Source organism: Hipposideros armiger, unplaced genomic scaffold (assembly GCF_001890085.2).
Source record: "Hipposideros armiger isolate ML-2016 unplaced genomic scaffold, ASM189008v1 scaffold_1497, whole genome shotgun sequence".
Lineage (NCBI taxonomy): Eukaryota > Metazoa > Chordata > Mammalia > Chiroptera > Hipposideridae > Hipposideros > Hipposideros armiger.
In genome coordinates, this window is record NW_017732847.1 from 190,009 (window position 1) to 210,492 (window position 20,484).

Sequence of the window (20,484 nt, forward strand, 5' to 3'; positions counted from 1 at the left end):
GCCCAGCTGCAGGTCGAGCTGTTGTTCACCATCTTAGCTGTAGAAGGCAGTGTCACTGGGCCATGTGGGATCCGAACCAGCAGCCCTGCTGCTCAGCGCTCCCGCCCCCAAGCCAACTCGGCTGGCCCCAGGCTAAGCTTCTTTATACTGGCCCATACTCTCATGCTGAGGAGGGCAGATGAATTCTAGCAGTCCTAAAATACAAAAGTTTACATAATTATTAGCAAAACCTAGTTCTTAGATTTAGTTGTTTTTTTTTAAAGTAATCAAGAACCTGATTAAGACAATACAAATTATTTTGATGACATATAATCTTTGCTTTTCAGGCAGAAAACTTTATCATAATATCAGTAGCAGACCAGTAGTCTAACAAACTTTGTCTTGTTTAGCAGTGAGAGAAAACTTAACTAAGTTTTGATATTTAAATTTACTTATTAATTGCATTTAGCTTAACCATATTATAAAATTCTTTTAAGATTTTCCTTCACAAACCTTCTACAACTTTCCCAGTCCCCCTTAGTTTGTCTCCCCTCATTCAGAAATAACCATCCTTAGGACAAACTAGTTTCTTTCAATTCCTTAAAAAACGTATTTCCATACCTGATACCTTCCTTGAAAATACACATCATTTTCTTTCATATGAATTAGAATCCATAACCTTCAGAACCTTAATTTTCTCTGACAACTAAAAGCAAGCAATTAGCATTTTCATTGGCCAATCCAGGAACATATTTTGTAACCTTTAAAAGCATAAACTTTTGTAATAAAATTTAAGATATATTTATTAACAGATCTTAATCTATCTTGTAACATTCTTGCGACAAGAAGCCAGAAATAGATGAAATCAGATTCATCCAATAATTAATATGTCAGCATTTTGTTATTTTGAAATACCTAATTTTTATCATTTAACACAACTTAGTAAACCTGAAATTTTAAGTTACCAACAGATGCTGAGAACCCATGTCCAGACAGCCACAGTATATAATTATTACTGAAAAGTTTAATCTAAAACCTTATTTCAGTTAATATTTTATTAGTTTTTAACTCTATGAGATTTCAAAGTTAATTATTACCCAAGCTATTTTCTTGACAAATTTTGAAAGAGATAACATGAATTTATTTTTGTAAACCCAGGTAAAAAGATACCATACTTAATGTTAATAGCCTTAAAAGACATAGCTATTCAACCCAAAGTTAAACCAGCCTTAGTATCAAATATTTTCTTAGATCATGTGATCCTGAAAAGTACTTGGTTTTGTTGTTGGAAAGTGGGCCCTTCTCGGCGCAAAGTCCAGGTCCTTGGCAACTCAAGCAAAGAATTGAACGAGATGCCAGAGTAAAGTACTGAAAAAGTTTATTTGAAGAGATAGTACATTTCAAAGAGTAGAAGTAGGCCGGAGCAGTAGAGAATGGCTCAAGGGCCCATTGTTAGAAGAGAAATTACATTCCAAAGAGTTTGTAGCAGGCCATGTGCAAAGGAGAGGCTCAAAAGGCTCAAAAAGGGAGAAGTGGTCAAAAGAGCAGGGCGTCCAAAAGGGGAAAAAAAGGGAAAAAGGGTGGACTTCCCAGGACTTGCGGTTTTTATCCCTTCTTTAGAATGGGCTGTTTCCCTAAGGGCGTGGGACCACTTGATTGGCGCCTGTGATTGACAAGAGGTACTGCGCAGGTGCGAGCTACTGGTCTGATCTAGTTGGGTATTTTGCACCCATTTGTTTTAGGGGTAGATAGTTACAATGAAAAGTTTTGGGTTGAGAGGGGAGTTATAATTCTATTTAGTGTAATTACAATTATACTAAATAGAATTATAATTACACTAAATAGAATTATAATTAATACTTGTGAATTCAGAACTATAAGCACCTGCTGAAACCAAATATTAAAATATTTTGGGTCGGCCGAGTGGCGTGTTGGTCAGGAGTTGGCTTGGGATGACAGCTCTGAGCAGCAGCTCTGAGCAGCAGGGTCCCGGTTTGGATCCCACATGAGGACCAGTGATACTATGCCCTCTACAGCTAAGATGGTGAACAGCAGCTCAACCTGGAGCTGGGCTGCCGAGAGTCGCCAGCGACAGCGTAGGCTGCAGTGGGGCTGGCCAGCAGCTGGTGTGAGCTTTTGTGAGCTGCTGTGAACCGCCGTGAGTGGCTGTCCAATGGCCGGCGAGCGACTGCCTCACCCAGGAAGAGTGCAATGATAATACCACCATGGGCCAGTGAAACGATGTCCTCCACAACTAGACTGAAGAACAAAAGGACAGCAACTTGTCTGTTCCCCTTCCTTGATTCCCCAATGCTGTTCCTCTCCCCCAAATTTCCCCAATAAAATCTTTAAAAAATATATTTCTATGGCTTTATATATTTTAGAATTGACTTTTCCAGCAATAATGGGAATTGTTGAGAATTTGCTACGTAGTACTTCCTTCTCAGCTGTGTCCACATAGTCTGTCACTTAAAAATTTTTTTTTAATGAATAAAAAACCCCCAAGAAATATTGGTTTTAAGGGTTGCTGTATTATTTAAAAATAATATATGGAAAACCAATTTTAATTCCATTAGGATACTCATTCTATGGACTAACTCCATTTTATATGTGTTCCACTTTATGTACCATTAATTTTGTGCCCTTTATCAGGTCTGTAGTAATAAAACATACAGTATTGTTTTACCCCTATAGTTTTATCTTCTTTTCTTAATCCTTACCTCTAGAATTAACATTGTATTTGCCAAAGATTTTCAATTATCTCCTAGAGTAGTGACTGCAGCTATAAATCCAAGGTTGTTTACGTATCTATACAAGCATCTTATTTATTCATGAGCCTGTTAGATCCACGAAGTAGGACTTTTAAAACACCGACACAAGCTCCCTCAACACAGGAACATGTGAAACAAAAACTACAAAATAAATTCAAGCAACTTCAAACAGTTCAAGTAGTTCATTTCAGTTTTTAGTTGATACCTTTATAAAGCAATGAGCAGAATCTATTCTCCTTAGACCCGGGATTTTTGCATTTATTCTTTGAATAAAGATTTATTCTATACTGACAATTGTATATCTTAAATATTTTTGGAAACATTTCTTCAGTTCAGGCCTGCATCACCTTTATTTTGAATTATTGCCGTCTAATTCATCTCTCTCCATTTATTTGTATGCCCCTCAAATTCATCACTCTCACAGCATTTAGAGCGATTTATCTCAAGTGCAAATATGACCATGAGCCACACTTTAAAACATATTAATGTCCAGGCATGTTAAAATTACATAAGGGGCTGGCTGAGTGGCTCAGTTGATTAAGAGTTCGCTCAAGAGTGCGAGCTCTGAGCAACAGCAGTTCGAATCCCAGCCCAAGCTGAGCTGCTGCTGAGCTGCCAACAGGTGGCAGGATGGCTCAGCTAAAAAAAAAAACCAAAACAAACAAAAAAACATACAAGGCTTTTATAATCTGACTTCTGCCTAACTCTCCATCTGGTAGCTTTTTCTACTCTTCGCCCTTCTACGGTCCATTACTGAACTGCTGGTGATGCCCTCCTCACCATCCCTGTATTTTAGACAAAATGTATCCTAGTGTAAGCTTCTCTCCGTGGGTCTTGATACAGCCTAGCATGTCTTCCCCTTTCCTGCCCTCTATCCCTTTGGTTTTGGATAACCTCACTGTTTAAGTCTCAGCTCAGGCATTATCTCTAGAAAAACCATTCCTGACACCCCTTATCTATGCTCTGTAAACCTCAGTGCTAGGTCCTAAAAAATGAAAAGAAATTTGTTAGAATAGTAGAGGAAATCATTTCAGATATAAGGAAGGGTGTACACTGATCAAGGTATAAAAAGCAACAATTTTGGAAACTGAATAATGTTGCAATTGAATCTTTGGGTGTTATTAAAAAGGTACTATTGTGAGGTAGGGAATAGAGTATAGTGTGACTTCATATGTTTGTCCTGTATTTCTAAATTTTGTTTTGTTTCTGATTGTTTTTTCATTGATGCTGGGTGAATGAATTTGTGAATGAATTTTTGAGATGTTTGTATGCCTTGAACTTTGTGACATCTATTTTTTCCCAAATGGTTTGTTGAAGTTTTAGATAATTAAAAGTATTTCTTAAGTAAATATTCAGCTAAAGATTAAGCTTAATTTAAATTCTCAATTGATAAAATGTTATTTTTCTGTTTTTGTAAAGATCTAGCTGTTCTGAGAAATTCATTCTAACTAATATATAGATTTTTCAGCAGAGCTAGACTTAGAAATGACATCAGAAGAAGGGCAAGAAAGCCTTGATGGAAATGAAAATAACCACCCACAGGTATGTAAAAATTTAAATTTCTAGTATAATATAATTTTCTATACTTTAGTAATGTAACATCCTATTGAAATTACCTTTCTCAAGATGAGGTTTCTTCTATACCCACATTGTTGAGAATTTTTATCATAAATGGTTGTTGAATTTTGTCAAATGGTTTTTCTGCATCTGTTGAGCTAATCATATGATTTTTTTTTAATCATATGATTTTTATCCTTGGTTTGTTGATGTGATGAATCACATTAATTGTTTTGCAGATGTTGAACCACCCTTGCATCCCTGGTATAACCCACTTGATCATGGTGTATGATCTTTTTAATGTGCTGTTGAATTTGGTTTGCTAGTATTTTGTTGAGAATTTTGGCATCTATGTTTATCAGGGATATTGGCCTGTAATTCTTTTTCTTTGTAATGTCTTTGTTTGGTTTTGGTAATCAGGATAACACTGGCATCTTAGAATTTTGAAATGTTCTTTCCCCTTCAATTTTTTTGGGAATTGTTCGAGAAAAACAAAATAAGCAAAATAACAAAAATGGACTGACAGAAACAGAGACTAAAAGGACAGTTACTAGAAGGGAGGTGGTGGGGGATGGGTGAAAAGGGGAATAGGAATATAATTGATGATATCGTGATAAGTTTGCACGGTGACAAATGATTACTAGAATTAGTAGGGTGATTACATTGTAAGGTATAAAAATATCAAATCACTAAATTGTATCCCTGAAATTAATATAACCAATATAATATTGAATACCAACTATATTTATATACTTAAATTTTAAAAAAGGAAAAAAACAAATTACTTTTCAAGCTATCCTTTTAGAGTTAATAGAGCATAATTGAATATAGTTTTTATAATATTTGAACTAGTTACAAAACTGAAAACAGTGTTAGAATCTACAGTAACTTATAGCTAAATTTCATCCTTGGAATTAAAAAAAAAAAAAAAAAAAAAAAAAGAACTATCCTGAATATTGTTTGCTCCTTTCATTTTTATAACTTCCTTTCATAATAAAGAAGGTAACATCAAATATTAAATTACGCTACTAAACAGTTGAAATTATGATCAATGTACAAATGGTGACCACTGAGTCGAACTCATGTGAAAGGAGTCATCATTCTCAGTGGTTCAAAATTTGGAGTTTCGTATGGCTGGTCACTAAGGCTAAGGTTAGAGATGGATTCTGCCTTGTGACCTCTATGTAATTGACCTCTGAGTCTACATTCAGGGAGAGAGTGGGTTCATGAAATCAACTCAACTCCTGTTAAGAGAATCACACCTTGCAGGATGGAACCTTTTGTTTTTAGAGTACAACAATAAGTTTCTAGTTTCTTTCATTTTGGTGTAGGAAACCAGTCAATATTATTCATTTTTTTATACGCGCTCATTAATGGATATTATTGGGTTGTCAGAAAAGTCATGACGTATTTTTTCTATGTTTTTTATTGTAAAAATGCGTCATTTTTCCGACAACACAATAGAATATATTAGAATTGAATGCAACAGATAACTATGTCAGTGTACAACACTACCATAGTATATAATGTGAATTAAAATTAGGAACTTGCTTTTCTTTCTGATAGATGTTAGCATCGATCAAGTTCCTATTTTTAATTCACATTATATACTGTGGTAGTGTTATATTTACATTGATATTATTATGCTAAGTGAAATAAGTCAGACAGAAAAAGTAGAAAACCATATGATTTCACTGATATGTGGTATATAAAACTGAAAACAACAAAGGAACAAGACAAACAAATGAAGAAACAAAAACTCATAGACACAGACAATAGTTTAGTGGTTACCAGAGGGTAAGCGGGTAAAAGAGAGTAGAAGAGAGTAAAAGGGATCAAATATATGGTGAGGGAAGGAGAACTGACTCTGGGTGGTGAGCATACAATGTGATATATAGATGATGTATTACAGAATTGTACACCTGAAACCTATGTAACTTGACTAATAATTGTCACCTTAAACTTTAATTAAAATAATACAATAAAATAAAAAGATAATCTTAAACGCATTGTAAGGGCTCACTAAGATATGGGGAGGTGAAATATTTTAAGTGAGGAAGCCTTTGTAACATTAAAAATCAACTACTAATTCATTTTTGGTGGATTTAATGTATAACAAATTGTTTAGTTCAAACAGAAGCAAAGTTAGGTGTACGAGTTCATGTTTTTCTCCTAATTTAGACTAAGGCAAGTTATTTTTTACTTCTTAGTTACAATCCAGTGATTTGGGAGTAGCTAAACATAGATTAAAAAGTTTAACAGGTAATTTTTAATTGTTTTCAATTTTTCTTTGTCCATACTTGATCCCTTAAGGATCAAGTTATTTCACAAACATGTACCCCGATCGAAAAGACATCTGAAAATCAAACCATGCAAATTAATCTTCTACTTTTGCATCTGTAAAAAATGTCTCAAGAGTCAGAAATGAATAAGGAATATGATAGAGATAATAGATCTGTATATTCAGGACATCCCTGTGTGCAAAAGTATGAGGAAATTTGGATCAAACAAGGCAAATTGGAATGGAGAAATGATTTAAAACTCTTCACAAATGACTTAAAGCAGAAGTTTGGTGAGTTTTGTGAAAAATACAAAATTACTGCTTGTCCTGAGGAAGAGCTACTACCTGATAACTCTAAAGAAGGGTCAAGCTTAAGAGAAATATCTTCTAATTTGACAAATAATATACTTGATTGTGAGGAAAAAATATATTTGGAGTGTCAGTCTCTGCAGTATTTTAGGCACTTCCTGAACAAAAATAACCTATTCCTGAAAATGTCTTTCCATTTCATTCACACTCTGGGTCCCCAGAATATTCTTGCCAGTCACCTTCTAAGCTTTGTTTAAATGAAAATAAATTATACCATGAAAATAACAAACCAGATTCTGAACATGTTTTTAACAAAAATGACGAGAGTTTTTATATTGATACAGAAAATAAAAAAGTAAGGAACTCAGTAGTTCCATTTGAAGTAAAAGAAGACCAAAAGTTTGATATGCAGGTGACAAAAAATAGGAACCCAAATACCACTAATTGGTTATTGGGCATGGAACATACATCTCAGTCTAGTGATTCAAAAAGCCTTCTTGATTTGTGTCTTGCCCGCTCCAGTGCAATGCAATTCATGATTCAAATAAAAAGGCACGGTTTTTCTGCTGTTACAAATACTTATAAGGAAACAAAACCAAGTCAGGCCTTGTTCCAGATAACTGTAGTGCTAATAACTGCAGATAATTGTAGTGCTAATCACTGTAAAAGCATGGAAACTGAATTAGAAATTGTAATTTCTTCTCCACGTGTAGTGACAGAACATCTGAATATCCAAATGGAGAATTCCAGCAAGAAATGCGAAGGTTTAAGAATGAGATAGGCATGTTAAAAGTACAGTTCCTGCCATCTAAATAATAGGAATTCAGGAAAACATTCTCATAATTTTTGTTCCTTAATCAACTTAAGTGCTTCTGTTAGTCTTCTGTATGAACTGGGACACTAATTTAGCTATGTGCCATGTGACCTTCTGCACCAGAAAAAATATAAAGGAGATTGCTTAAAAAAATGTAATAAGCTTTAGGTTTTGTTTTTTTTAACCTATTGGCCTAAATGTAAATTCCATTCATAAACAATAAATGCAAAGGAAGCAATGATTGAGAGAAGGGATATAAACAAATATTCCCAGCTAAACTAATCTATTTCGTGCTTTAGTGTCAATCTTATATGCTTTACTTTAAAGCCTTGGAACTTAGAATTGCAACATGACCTCTTTGAGATATTTTTAATAACAAACTATATATATATATATATATATATATATATATATATATAATCACCACTCTGAGATGTTTTTGTTGATTCATACTTTTATATTATGTTGTTTAATAAAGTATGGTACATTTTGACATGCATGATTTTATCATATAGGTAGCATAAACCCTTTGCAAAAAATTCGGTATTTAACTCTAAAGGAGAAAACATTTCTGAGGTGCATTGACTTTTAAAGATAGACAAAAACTGATATATTCTTTTTCAAAAGAAAAAGTGGATGAGCCCTCCCCGCAAACTAAAGCATTTAAATCACTTTTCAAAAGTCACAATTTTAATTGATCAGATCAATTTGATGAATTTATCTTGTAATTTTTCTGATTCAGCATTATAGAATTCTATCATCTCTTTTGGTGCCATAAAATGCTAGGTAATGCATCTTTAGGAGATTTGGACAAATCATTTAACCTTTGGGTTTATTTTCATTTTCAATAAATATGGGGCTAAAGTATTAGATAATTACTTTCATACCCACTAACTATAAAATTCTGTGGTTATTAAATGTGAAATTTGGGGATCATTGCTCATTTTCCAGAATTCTACATTAACTAACAGTTGGTCAGTTTCGCTGTGCTCCTGTGTTGTGGTAGACTTTGGTTCCTATATTTTATGAATAGTATTACGATTTTGATATCCCCAGAATCTAAAGGAAAAAAGAATTGTAAAAGGCAAGAGGGAAAGAATAACTTAGTGCAAAAAGAGGCAGACTTCCTATTATTAACCACATTCCTAAGCACGATGTCACATCCTCTAAGTCTGGCTGTGTGATGGAAGTCCAGGTGGTAAAGAAAGAAGATGATAAATTTTGTGTCTTTGTCTTTTTGGTTTTGTCTGTGCTAGTGAGATGGGGGAGGGTGTTAGGTAGCAAAGAGTGGGTGTGAATTAGAACACAACATTAAGAAAGCCCTTTATGAAACAGAAATGAAGCAGAGTTTACAAAAATTTCAATGATCTATGATGATATAGTAAGCACAAAAATATTTTTATTGATGAAAGACACAACAGTTAAACTCAGAGCCTAATAATAAAATCAATGAAAACACAAAAGCTCTTTTTAATGAATAAAGTAATAACAATTATCCTTAGTATCAAACTTTTATTAAAGATTGACGAAGAAAAGAAGCACGAAAGCTGTGAAATAGAAGTAACAGAACACATATATAACGCTGCTGCTGATGATAGCCATGGATTAATTCAACAAAGGAAGAGTGGAAAAACTGATGACCAGCAATTTCCTATTATGGAGAATGAAGATTCTGATAGGTAAGCCTATAGCAATGTTTAACAGTAGTTAATTGTTACTTTCCTATAAAGCAAATTCTAATTTGAGCTAATATTCATGATTAACAAACTGTATTTTTACTGAAGATTTTCAGCCTTGCCTGCTAATTAGAAAATGCAGAGTAACAAAAGAATTAACAAACAGTAAGATACCATTTTTTGAAGTCATAATGGTAAATATTTTATTTAAAAAATGACAACGGGGGTTGGCAAATGGGAGGAAAAAGGCGTTCTCATACACTATTGGTAGATGAAATTGGTAAATCATTTTTGAAGGGTAATTTAGCAGTGTGTTTCAAAATTTCAAATATGTCATCCCATTATCTCAACAGCTTCACTTCTGGAACTAAATCCTACAGGAAAACATGACTTGTATAAACACACACACACACACACACACACACACACACACACATTCTGAAGACATTTATTATATATTGTTATGTATATAAAACATACAATAGGTCATTATATATTATATATAGTTTGACATGAGGTCAGACAATTAAGTTTGCGAACTCATCCTAGAAAAAGTGCTATATACCTCATTGCTGAATATCATCACCATGGTCACCTTCAAAATATTCTCATTGGGAAGTTATGCACCAACGCCAGCGCCTGGTCCATCCTTGAAAGCAATTTTTGAATTCTTTTTCTGGAATGGCCATCAGAGCTGTTGTCGAATTACCCTTGATGTAGTGAATATCATCAAAATACCTTCCTTTCAATATTTCCTTTATCTTTGGGTAAAGAAAGAAGTCATTGGGGCCAGATCAGGTGATTAGGGAGGGCGTGCCAATACAGTTATTTGCTTACTGGCTAAAAACTCCCTCACAGACAGTGCCATGTGAGCTGGTGCATTGTTGTGATGCAAGGGTCATGAATTGTTGGTGAAAAGTTCAGGGCGTCTAACTTTTTCACGCAGCCTTTTCAGCACTTCCAAATAGTAAACTTGGTTAACTGTTTGTCCAGTTGGTACAAATTCATAATGAATAATCCCTCTGATATAAAAAAAGGTTAGCAACATCGTTGCAACAAGTTTGCGAACTTAATTGTCAGACCTTCGTATATGTTAAGGATATATAATATACATATATACATTAAGGATATTTATATAACATATATATATAAATATATATACATGTTAAGGATATTTATTATAGTATTGCATGTCAAAAAGTTGGAGGTTGTCTAAGTACCTATCAATGAGGAAATAAATTGTTATAACCATAAAAAAATACAATATGCAACCATTAGAAAAAATGAGGTTTGGTCTAGAGTATACTGATTGGTTTCACAATTAAAGTATTACATTTTGAAGGAAGTTATGTGCTACACTGGTACTCTACTTGGTTACCATCAAAATTCTAATTATTAGGTTTTTGTGTTTTGTTCCTAATGCATGAGTGCTCAAATATTAGACCCTCAAATTAATCTGAAAACAGAGATTTCCTGTGTCAATTTGTTCCATATCCTATATGGTGAATTGGGGAAGGGTAACAGCCAAGTTGTTGTCCTTCAGTCTTAGTTGTGGAGGGTGCAGCTAGCTCAGCTCCAAGTCCAGTCAACATTTGGCCGCCCATCGGCAGCCCACAGCCACTCAGCTCTGGCGCAGCTCACTCGCCCATGTGGGAATCAAACTGGCAACCCTGTTGCTCATGCTCTTAACCAACTGAGCCACTCAGTCGGCCCTTATCATGATATTCTTAGGCATGCATTTACTCCATAAAAAAAGTAATTATAATTTTCTGTTGGTAAATCTAGCTTTTTATATTAGGATTGCTAAAATTATACAAAAGTTACCAAATAATTTTATTTCCAAACAAAATCTTAACTAATTGGATTATTGCTATTTTTGTACTGCATATAATGAATGACATGTGGATATTTTGTTTCTTTGGATTTTTATCTTTTTTCCAGCTTTATTGAGATATAATTGACATGTAACATTGTATATGTTTAAGGTATACAGTGTGTTCATTTGACACACTTCTGTTCCTAAATGATTACCACAGTAGCATTAGTTAACACTTCCATCACCTCACATAATTACCATTTCTTTTTTGTGTGAGTACATTTAGATGTACTCTGTTGATGTAAGAAATGTCCAAACCTGTAGAGAAGTTTAATGAGTTTATTTGAGCCAAACTGATGACAATTGCCAGGAAGCAAAATCTCAATGTATTAAGAAAATGCTTTTGAAAATGTTAGTTTCACAGCTTATTTTATACATTAGAATCAAAAGAGGAGATTTAAGGAGAGTTACATAAAATCCATTAATGGTAGATTAAGGGGGTGGGAGAAAGCAAAGCGAGGAAATCTCTGGGATTGGAAAAAAAGTAAAATGGAGAATCACATATTTCTTTTATGTTGGTGGGCACAGTATAGTTAATTAACATTTCACAGCACATAGAGATGGTATTCAGGGAACAAGATAACAATGAAGGGCTCTGTAGTCTGGTGCTCTGGTGTGGAGGGTTGTGCCCTAAGGGGTCTGGAAATAGGGATTACTCTGACCTTCCAAATGTAAAAAAACAATAGATAGGTTCACTTAAGTGTAAAGATTGACCTTTGTCAAGGAAGCTACAGGCCAAAGATGTGACTACCTGCCATGACTCACTTTTAGTTAGGAATTTTTATGTTCAGACCATCCTATGTGGTTAATTTTGGTCTCTGAGTTTGTAGGCCAGCTATGCGGGTCTCCCTTGAGCTTGTCAGGTTTAGTATGTGGCCCCTTTTTTGTCTACAACTCTCATGGCCACCTTCAAGTATATACTACAGTATTGTTAAGTAAAATCACCAACCGGAAGTTTATGCCTTGTGACCAGCATCCCCACATTCTCACCACACTCTCCGTCTCTGGCTATCACCACTCTACTCTCTGATTTTATGAGTTTTTTCTTTTCTTTTTTTTTTAAAATTTTTATTGGGTAACAGTGTGTTTTTTCCAGGACCCATCAGCTCCAAGTCAAGTAGTTATCCTTCAATCTCGTTGTGGAGGGCGCAGCTCAGCTCCCAGTCTAGTCTCTGTTTTCAATCTAATTGTGGGGGGCAAAGCCCACCATGCCATGTGGGAATTGAACTGGCAACCTTGTTGTTAAGAGCACGTGCTCTAACCAACTGAGCCATCTGGCTGCCCACCGGCAGCTCAGCTCAAGTAGTTGTCTTCAATCTCATTGCAGAGGGCGCACCTCACTGGCCCATGTGGGAATCGAACTGGCAGCCTTGTTCAAACCATGGGCTCCAACCAACTGAGCCACCTGGCCACCTTCTTTTCTTTTTTTTTAGTTGCTTTTATTTTTATTTTTTTTTTTAGGATTTTTATTAAAAATATAGCTGAGATACAATATTATATTAGTTTCAGGGGTACACCATGTTTATTCAACATTCATATACCTAAAGAAGTGATCGCCATGATAATTCCAGCAACCATCTGACACTGCTATCACAATATTATTGACTATATTCTCTATGCTGTACACGACATCCCCGTGACTTACTTGTTTTATACCTGGAAATTTGAACCTCTTATTCCCCTTCACTTCCCCCTCCCCTTTTTAATTTTTCAATTGTAGTTGACGAGTCTGGCTTTTTTCGATTCCACATGTAAGTGAGATCATACGGTATTTGTTGTTCTCTGTGTGGCTTATTTCACTTAGCATCATGCCTTCCATGTTCATCCACATTATCACAAATGGCAGGATTTGCTTCTTTCTCATGGCTGAAAAAGATTCCATTGTGTATGTACATGTGTATACGTACACACTTACATACATAAATACATACATACATAACACATATTCTGTATTCATACAGCTACTGATGAATACTTAATTTGCTTACATACTTTGGCTATTGTGAATAAAGCTGCAATAAATATGGGGGTGAAGTTATCCCTTTGAGACCCTGATAACAGATGGATGGAATGTTTCATATGTGTTTGTTAGGTCCTTTTGGTCTAATGCATGGTTCGAATTAACAATATGCTTGTTGATTTTCTGTGTGGATGATTTATCCACTGCTGAAAGTTGGGTATTGATGCCCTTCACTATTATTGTATTGTTGTCTGTTTCTACCTTTAGATCTGTTACTATCTGCTGAATATTTTAGGTTCTCCAATGTTGGGTGCATATTTATTTAGAATTGTTATATCTTCTTTATCAATTGATCCCTTTGTTATTATATAAAGGCCTCTTTGTCTCATGTTATAGCCTTTGGCTTAAAGTCTCTTTTGTCTGATATAAATCTAGCTATTCCTGTTCTCTTTTGGTTTCCACTTGCATGGAATATCTTTTCCATCCATTCACTTTGAGCCTACAAGTGTCCTTAGAATGACTTGAGTGGGCTGGCCAAGTGGCTCAGTTGGTTAAGAGCTTGCTCAAGAGTGTGAGCTCTGAGCAACAGGGTCGCCAGTTCAATTTCCACATGGGCCAGTGAGCTGAGCTGCCAACAGGTGGCAGGATGGCTCAGCTAAAAAAAAAAGGAAAGAATGAATTGAGTGTCTTGTTGAAGTATTGGGTTGTTGGAAAAGTCATGACGTATTTTTTCTATGTTTTTTGTTGCAAAAATGCGTCATGACTTTTTCGATAACCCAATATATAGTTGGGTCTTATTATTAAATCTATCAAGTCATTCAGTGCCTTTTTACTGGAGAATTTAATCCATTTACAAATAATTATTGACAGGTAAGGACTTACTAATGCTATATGATTTTTTTCTGGCTGTTTAGTTGTTCCCTTGTTCCTTTCTTACTCCCTTGATGCCTTCCTTTGTGAATTGTTTGTTTTCCATAATGGTATGCTTTGATTCCCTTCTCGTTATCTTTTGTGAATCTACTGTAGGTTTTTGCTTTGTGGTTACCATGGGGTGTACATAAAACATATAAACATTAAAAGTCTCTTTTATGTTTATCATAACTTGGATTGCATACAAAAATCCTACCAATTTACTCCCCTTTTATGTTTTTAATGTCACAATTTCCCTCTTTTTACATTGTGTATTCATTAACAAAGTTTTGTAGCTATAATCATTTATAATACTATTTTAGCCTTAATACTAGAGTTAATTGGTGAACACACCATCATATTGTAGTATTAGTGTATTCTGGATTTTGACTATATACTTTTTTTTTTACCAAAGTGTTGCATATTTTCACATTTTATGTTATTAATTAGTGTCCTGTCATTTCAGCTTGAAAACTCCTTTCAGCATTTCTTGTAAGGAAGGTCTAGTGGTGATGAACCCTCTCAGCTGTGGTCTGTCTGGGAAGGTCTTTGTCTCTCCCTCATTTCTGAAGGACAGCTTTGCTAGATTTAAGTATTCTTGGTTGGCAGGTTTTTTTTTCTTCCAGCACTTGGAATATGTCATCATACTCCCTCCTGGCCTGCAAGGTCTTTGCTGAGAAATTCACTGATAGTCTCATAAAGGTTCCCTTTTAAGTTACACACCTCTTTTGCTGTTTTTAAGATTCACTCTTTGTGTTTGATTTTTATTATAATGTGTCTTGGAGATGATCTCTTTGAGTTTGTTTGCTGGCCTGTGAGTTTTAGGAATTTGGATGTCCAAATCTCTTCCCAAGTTTGGGAAGTTCTCAACCACTGTTTCTTTTAATAAGTTTTCTACCCCTTTCTCACTCCTCATCTTCCAGAACTGCACTAATTCACAAATTGTTTATTTTGATGGCATCCCATAATTCAAAAAGGCTTTCTTCACTCTTTTCATCCTTTTTCTTTGTTCTCCCATGATTGCATAATTTCAAAATTCCTGTCTTCTAACTCACAGAATCTTTCTTCTGCTTGATTAATTCTGCTGTCGATGCTCTCTTTTGCATTATTCATTTAATTCATTGTATTCCTCAATTCCAGAATTTCTGTTTGGTTATTTTTTACTATTTCTTTCTCATTGTTAAGCTTCTCATTTTGTTTGTGTATTGTTTTTCTAATTTTGTTGACTTGTTTTCCTGTAATTCATTGAGTTTTCTTAAAACTGCTATTTTGAATTCTTTATTGGGTAAACTGCATATCTCCATGTCTTAGGAATTGGTTACTAGAAGATTATTTGATCCTTTTCTGGTGTTGTGTTTCCTTGATTGTTAAATGTTCTTTAAAGTTTTGCATTGCAATCTTTATATTTGAAGTAATAATCACCTCTTCCATTCTTTAATAACTGCCCTGTCCTCTGTATCCAGACTTATAGTTTTTTCTCCGGTGGTGTGCTAGAACTCCCTGCAGAAAACTGGATTTTCACAGAGGCTGTTTTGTCTGTGGGTAGTTATCTAAAACAGGGTTTTCAAGGGGTTGCAGACACACTGAGAGAAGCTGGAGCTGGTTCATGGGCCATGTCGGGTCCACTGCTAAGACTGTGGTCTGTCTGCCTGTTACCTGATGCACAGGCGAGACTCCTCCCAGATTCCTGGGCATGTGGTGCTGCATCCCCAGCTCCCACAAAGGTACTTTTGTCTGTGGATGGATGCCGAATTGTTGTCAGTGGTGGGAACATGACAAGGGATGGCTTATTCAGTGATGATGCTGACGTTACTCCAACAAAAGTAAAGATTTTCTTCCCAAGATATTTCCTGGATTTTTTTCTTCATCTTATATGTATTTGATGCTATTTTAAAAACCGTTTATGGTAGAATCTAGTTATCACCTTCATGTCTAGGAGTCATTGCTTTTAGGCAATCAACTCTAGCTTTTATTATGGCATTCAAGGTTCTTCAAAATTTCTTTTCTGACTTCTCTCTCACTACTTGCTTCCACTACTGTATACTTTTCCTTTCAAGTTCCTAGGAAACACCTAGATTCTATGTGCCTAATCTTTGTGCTCACATTCTGACCTCTAAGTAGAATGGCTTCCTCTCATTTCTTTTCCTGCTGACTTCCTCTGTTTATTTTACCTCTTCTGTAAAGCCTTCCTTGTATTCACTTACAACTTTTCATATGTCAATGCTTAAATATCATATTGTATTATACTTTCATATCTGTCTTCAAAACAAGGACTGTGTATTTCCTTCCAAATGGTATGTACTTCATAACTGTTTTGTGAATTAATAAATAAATTAAGATGGTAAGAGTTGGAATTATATGGGCTGGCCAAGTGGCGTGTTGGTTAAGAGCTGGCTTGGAATGCCAGCTCTGAGCAGTAGGGCCCTGGTTCGCATCCCACATTAGGGCCAGTGATGCTGCGCCCTCTACACTAAGATGGTGAACAACAGCTCAACTTGGAGCTGGGCTGCCATGAGTCTCTGGCAACAGCGTAGGCTGCTATATAGTGGGCTGCTATAAGCTACTGTGTGTGGCCTGCAGCCAATGTGAGCGGCCGACAGCCGGTGTGAGCTTCCAAGAGCCGCTGTGAGCAGCTGTCCAGAGGCCGGCGACCGATCTGCCTCACCTGGGAAGAGCACAATGATAATACCAACATTGGCCAGTGAAGCAACGTCCTCCACAACTATACTAAAGAACAAAAGGACAGCAGCTTGTCTGTTCCCCTTCCCCTGATTCCCCAGCGCTGTTCCCCTCCCCCATTTCCCCAATAAAATCTTTAAAAACAGAAAGAGTTGGAATTTTACAAAAATTGTTTTATTATTCTTTGTCAGTATAATTATTAAAAAACATTGGGTTTTTTTTTTTTTAAGATTTTTATTGGGGAATTGTGGAAGGGGAACAGCCAAGTTGTTGATCTTCAGTCTTAGTTGTGGAGGATGCAGCTAGCTCAGCTCCAAGTCCAGTTGCCATCCGGCCACCCTGTTCAAGGTGCTGTGTTCAATTTTAGTTGTGGGTGGGCATAGCCCACCATCCCATGTGGGAGTCCAACTGGAAACCTTGTTGCTAAGAGCACATGCTCTAACCACTGAGCAATGCTGCCACCGGTTGGCAGCTCAGCCGCAGCTCAGCTCAGGTGCAGCTCACTGGCCCATGTGGGAATCGAACCACTGACCCTGTTGCTCAGAGCTCGTGCTCTTAACCAACTGAGCCACTTGGCCATCCCCACCATTGGCTTTTTAAAGGATTTTTTTTTTCTAAAGAAGCGACCCTGGCTTACATATGAAGGAAGTAAAGAAAAATGAAAATGAAAAATGTACATCAAAAACCTGTGATTTCACCAATGTTTGAGAAGGCTGATTCACTAACGATGGTCAATTGCAAGTGAATGATAACAGCTGTTTGAGTGAAATAGATCAGGATGCTAGAAGGTGAAATCTAGAAATTCTTTATTTCTAGGTGAGTGACAGAATATTAGCATTGATTACTTTTTCTGGAAACAAAACAGAATAATGTAGTATACAGGCCAAGGCAAGAGAAATCTCAACTATATCAAGTGCTGTTGAAAGGTTAAGATGAGGACAAGTGATTCTGATAAGGAGCAGTTTCAATAAGTAGTTGCCATGGAAATCAGACTATAATAAATTATTGTAAGCAACTCCTTAGAGGAATTTTACTGGGAAAGGCAAATTGAGAAATGGATGATTACTGAAATAGAAAGTGGAGTTCAAGGTGTTTTTTTCTTTTAAGATGGGAGCTTTTAGAGTATGTTTGTATATTGTTGGAAATGATCCAATAGAGAAGGACATGTTTATTAAATATAATTTGTAATTCCAAAGAATTAGAAAACTTGTTGATTGCATTGCATTATCTTTTAATGGTAAAATGGTAAACTAATCTATCCATAGTTTCATGATAAGAGATTGGTCATTTAGAATTGTTCTCACAGTGGAATATTCTCATATATTGAATATGCAGATGATTACTTAAAAATTATACTGTCATATACAGATTTTTTAAAATTATATAATAATAAATATATAAACATTGAAACCATACTGAATAGAATTTAATTATTCCTTAATGATTCTAGATATTTTAGTACCTTTGTCAATATTATCATGAATAGCTATGATTTTGCAAGGTATTCTAAAGTATTAGGTTATATTAACTTAAATGTTTTTTAGATTTGAAGAAAGGTCCCCTGCTTCTTTTATTAAATAAGCTCAAGCCATACATTATAAAATGGCCTCTGTCTATCACCGCCCCCCCCAAGCTTTAGCTACCTGGAATCAGTAGCTGAGCTGTTCTCGGAAATCATGTGCATGCGAATAATAGGACATAAAATTATAGCCTTAGTGTCTCCACTTCTGTAATTCTACCTTGCCTCAGTTTACCCTGCGCCAATAGGAGCCCAGAAAAACCCAAGAGTTCCTCTGAAGGCCCCATAGCTCCACTTCCCTTATAGGTAATCTCTGCCCAGCAACAGTAACAGGATATATCTAGCTAATGCTTAAAACAGTCTATATTAATAATTAAAAGTTGTACTAATAATAAGGTTAGATATTCATATAATCCTGCTATCTTAGCTTCTGTAATAATGCTTTGCTGGGACTGAACACTTATCCTAACAAGGGACCCCAACCCAATAATAGAGGGGTCTGGGGTCTAAGAGACATTCCACCTACAGCTTCAACATTACTTGGGAATCTTTCCACTTAGACATGTCTCCCATGCTTGGAACTTCCTCATTTAGATCTGTTGGTAGTTTCTGTATAACTCAATGGAATTTTCTGCCTCAATGTACCTTTGTGGTTTTTGCCTTTATAAACCCTACCAAACTTCCCTTCGGGGCTGCGAGATCTTTAGAGGCACTAGCCCACTCGTAGCCTCTGGCTTTTTAATAAAGACTCCTAATTTGGCACAATTAATGTCGTTGTCTGCCTAACTTGCGAGCTACACTTTATAACATTTGGAGGCCCCAGCAAGATCCAGGCAGCAACGCCCCAGGCATCCAGCACTCTCTGCATCGGCTACCCGGTGACCGGGATTTCCAGGGGAGGTGCCACCTGAGACGTTTCAGGGCCCCAGACTTTACCCCCGCCTTCCTGGTAGCCATGCAGCGACCACTGTTGATAGCCCCCAAGATTTTCGGAGTCTCTCAGTTCGCCTCCAGAGGTAAGTGAAGTTTCATCACTAATCTGGTCTGGGGTCGGGCATTTGGGACCGGCCATCTGTTCTCGGGTCGGTCATTTGGGACTGGCCATCTGGGTTCGAGTTAGAGGACCGGACGTGGTCTTATCGGCCACTCCCCCTCTCCGAGACGTCGTGGGTTGAGCTGGAATCTGGATGGGCCCTGTCTTCTATGTGTTTGTTAGTCTGTTTAGCAAAACTTGGTTCTGGTCTGGTTAATTGGTGCCAAGGGTTGTTGCACCTTGGTTCTAGTAAAGGAGCGCACAGGGGGTGCACCTAATATTTAACAAATGCCTGTCACATGGTCCCTGTCTTTTATTGTCTTTTTAATCTGTTTGGTAAACCTGGTATCTAGATAAGTCTTGTATGGACCATGTCTCTTTGTTGTCCTTTTTGTCTGTTTGTCCACCGTCTTGTTGTTGACTTCCCTTGGTTTTCCCCTGAGCCCAGTCTTATCATGATATTGTAGATTGGCTTTTAGATAATTATTTTCAGGGGACGTTACCACGGGATCTAAGGTTTCAATCCCTTCCAGGAGTCCACTGGGCAAAGTATTAGGCCATTGGAAAAACTATAGCTATATAAGCTGTTGACCAAAAATAAATTAATGTTCTATTACAGTACTGCTTGGCCAATGTATATATTTAAATTCTGGAGGGCGCTGGTCGCTCTATAGTTCATTAAGTTGTACCATTTTGTAAATAAAATTATTCTGTCAGAGAGTCTGGAAAATAAGATAAAATTTCTCATGTAATAAACCTCTATAATAAATTTTAAAAAGGGAACTAAACTGATAGTTCAGAGAAAAGGGGACTCCACCTATCTCCTCACTTGTAACCAGGAATGCCTTAGGCTGAGATAATGGAAGGAATAAAAAGAGACACTTTTATTTATTTTTTATTTTTATTTTTTTTTAAAGATTTTTATTGGGGAATTGGGGGGATGGGAACAGTGCTGGGGAATTGGGGGAAGGGGAACAGACAAGTTGCTGTCGTTTTGTTCTTCAATCTAGTTGTGGAGGGTGTTGCTTCACTGGCCCAAGTTGGCACCATCATTGCACTCTTCTCTCGTGAGGCAGATCAGTCGCCGGCTTCTGGACGGCCGCTCACTGCGGCTGCTGGCC

General features: G+C 36.3%; 1 protein-coding gene across 1 annotated transcript in view; it reads left to right on the plus strand.

The window, feature by feature from the left end:
- The window catches only part of ANKRD26 (ankyrin repeat domain 26), a 127,351-nt gene that overhangs the window by 61,117 nt on the left and 45,750 nt on the right, over positions 1–20,484 (plus strand). The window contains exons 10-11 of the mRNA XM_019634084.1: positions 4,210–4,292; positions 9,233–9,390. Coding sequence (XP_019489629.1) covers positions 4,210–4,292; positions 9,233–9,390 — 241 coding nt within the window. The remainder of the gene's footprint in view (positions 1–4,209; positions 4,293–9,232; positions 9,391–20,484) is intronic.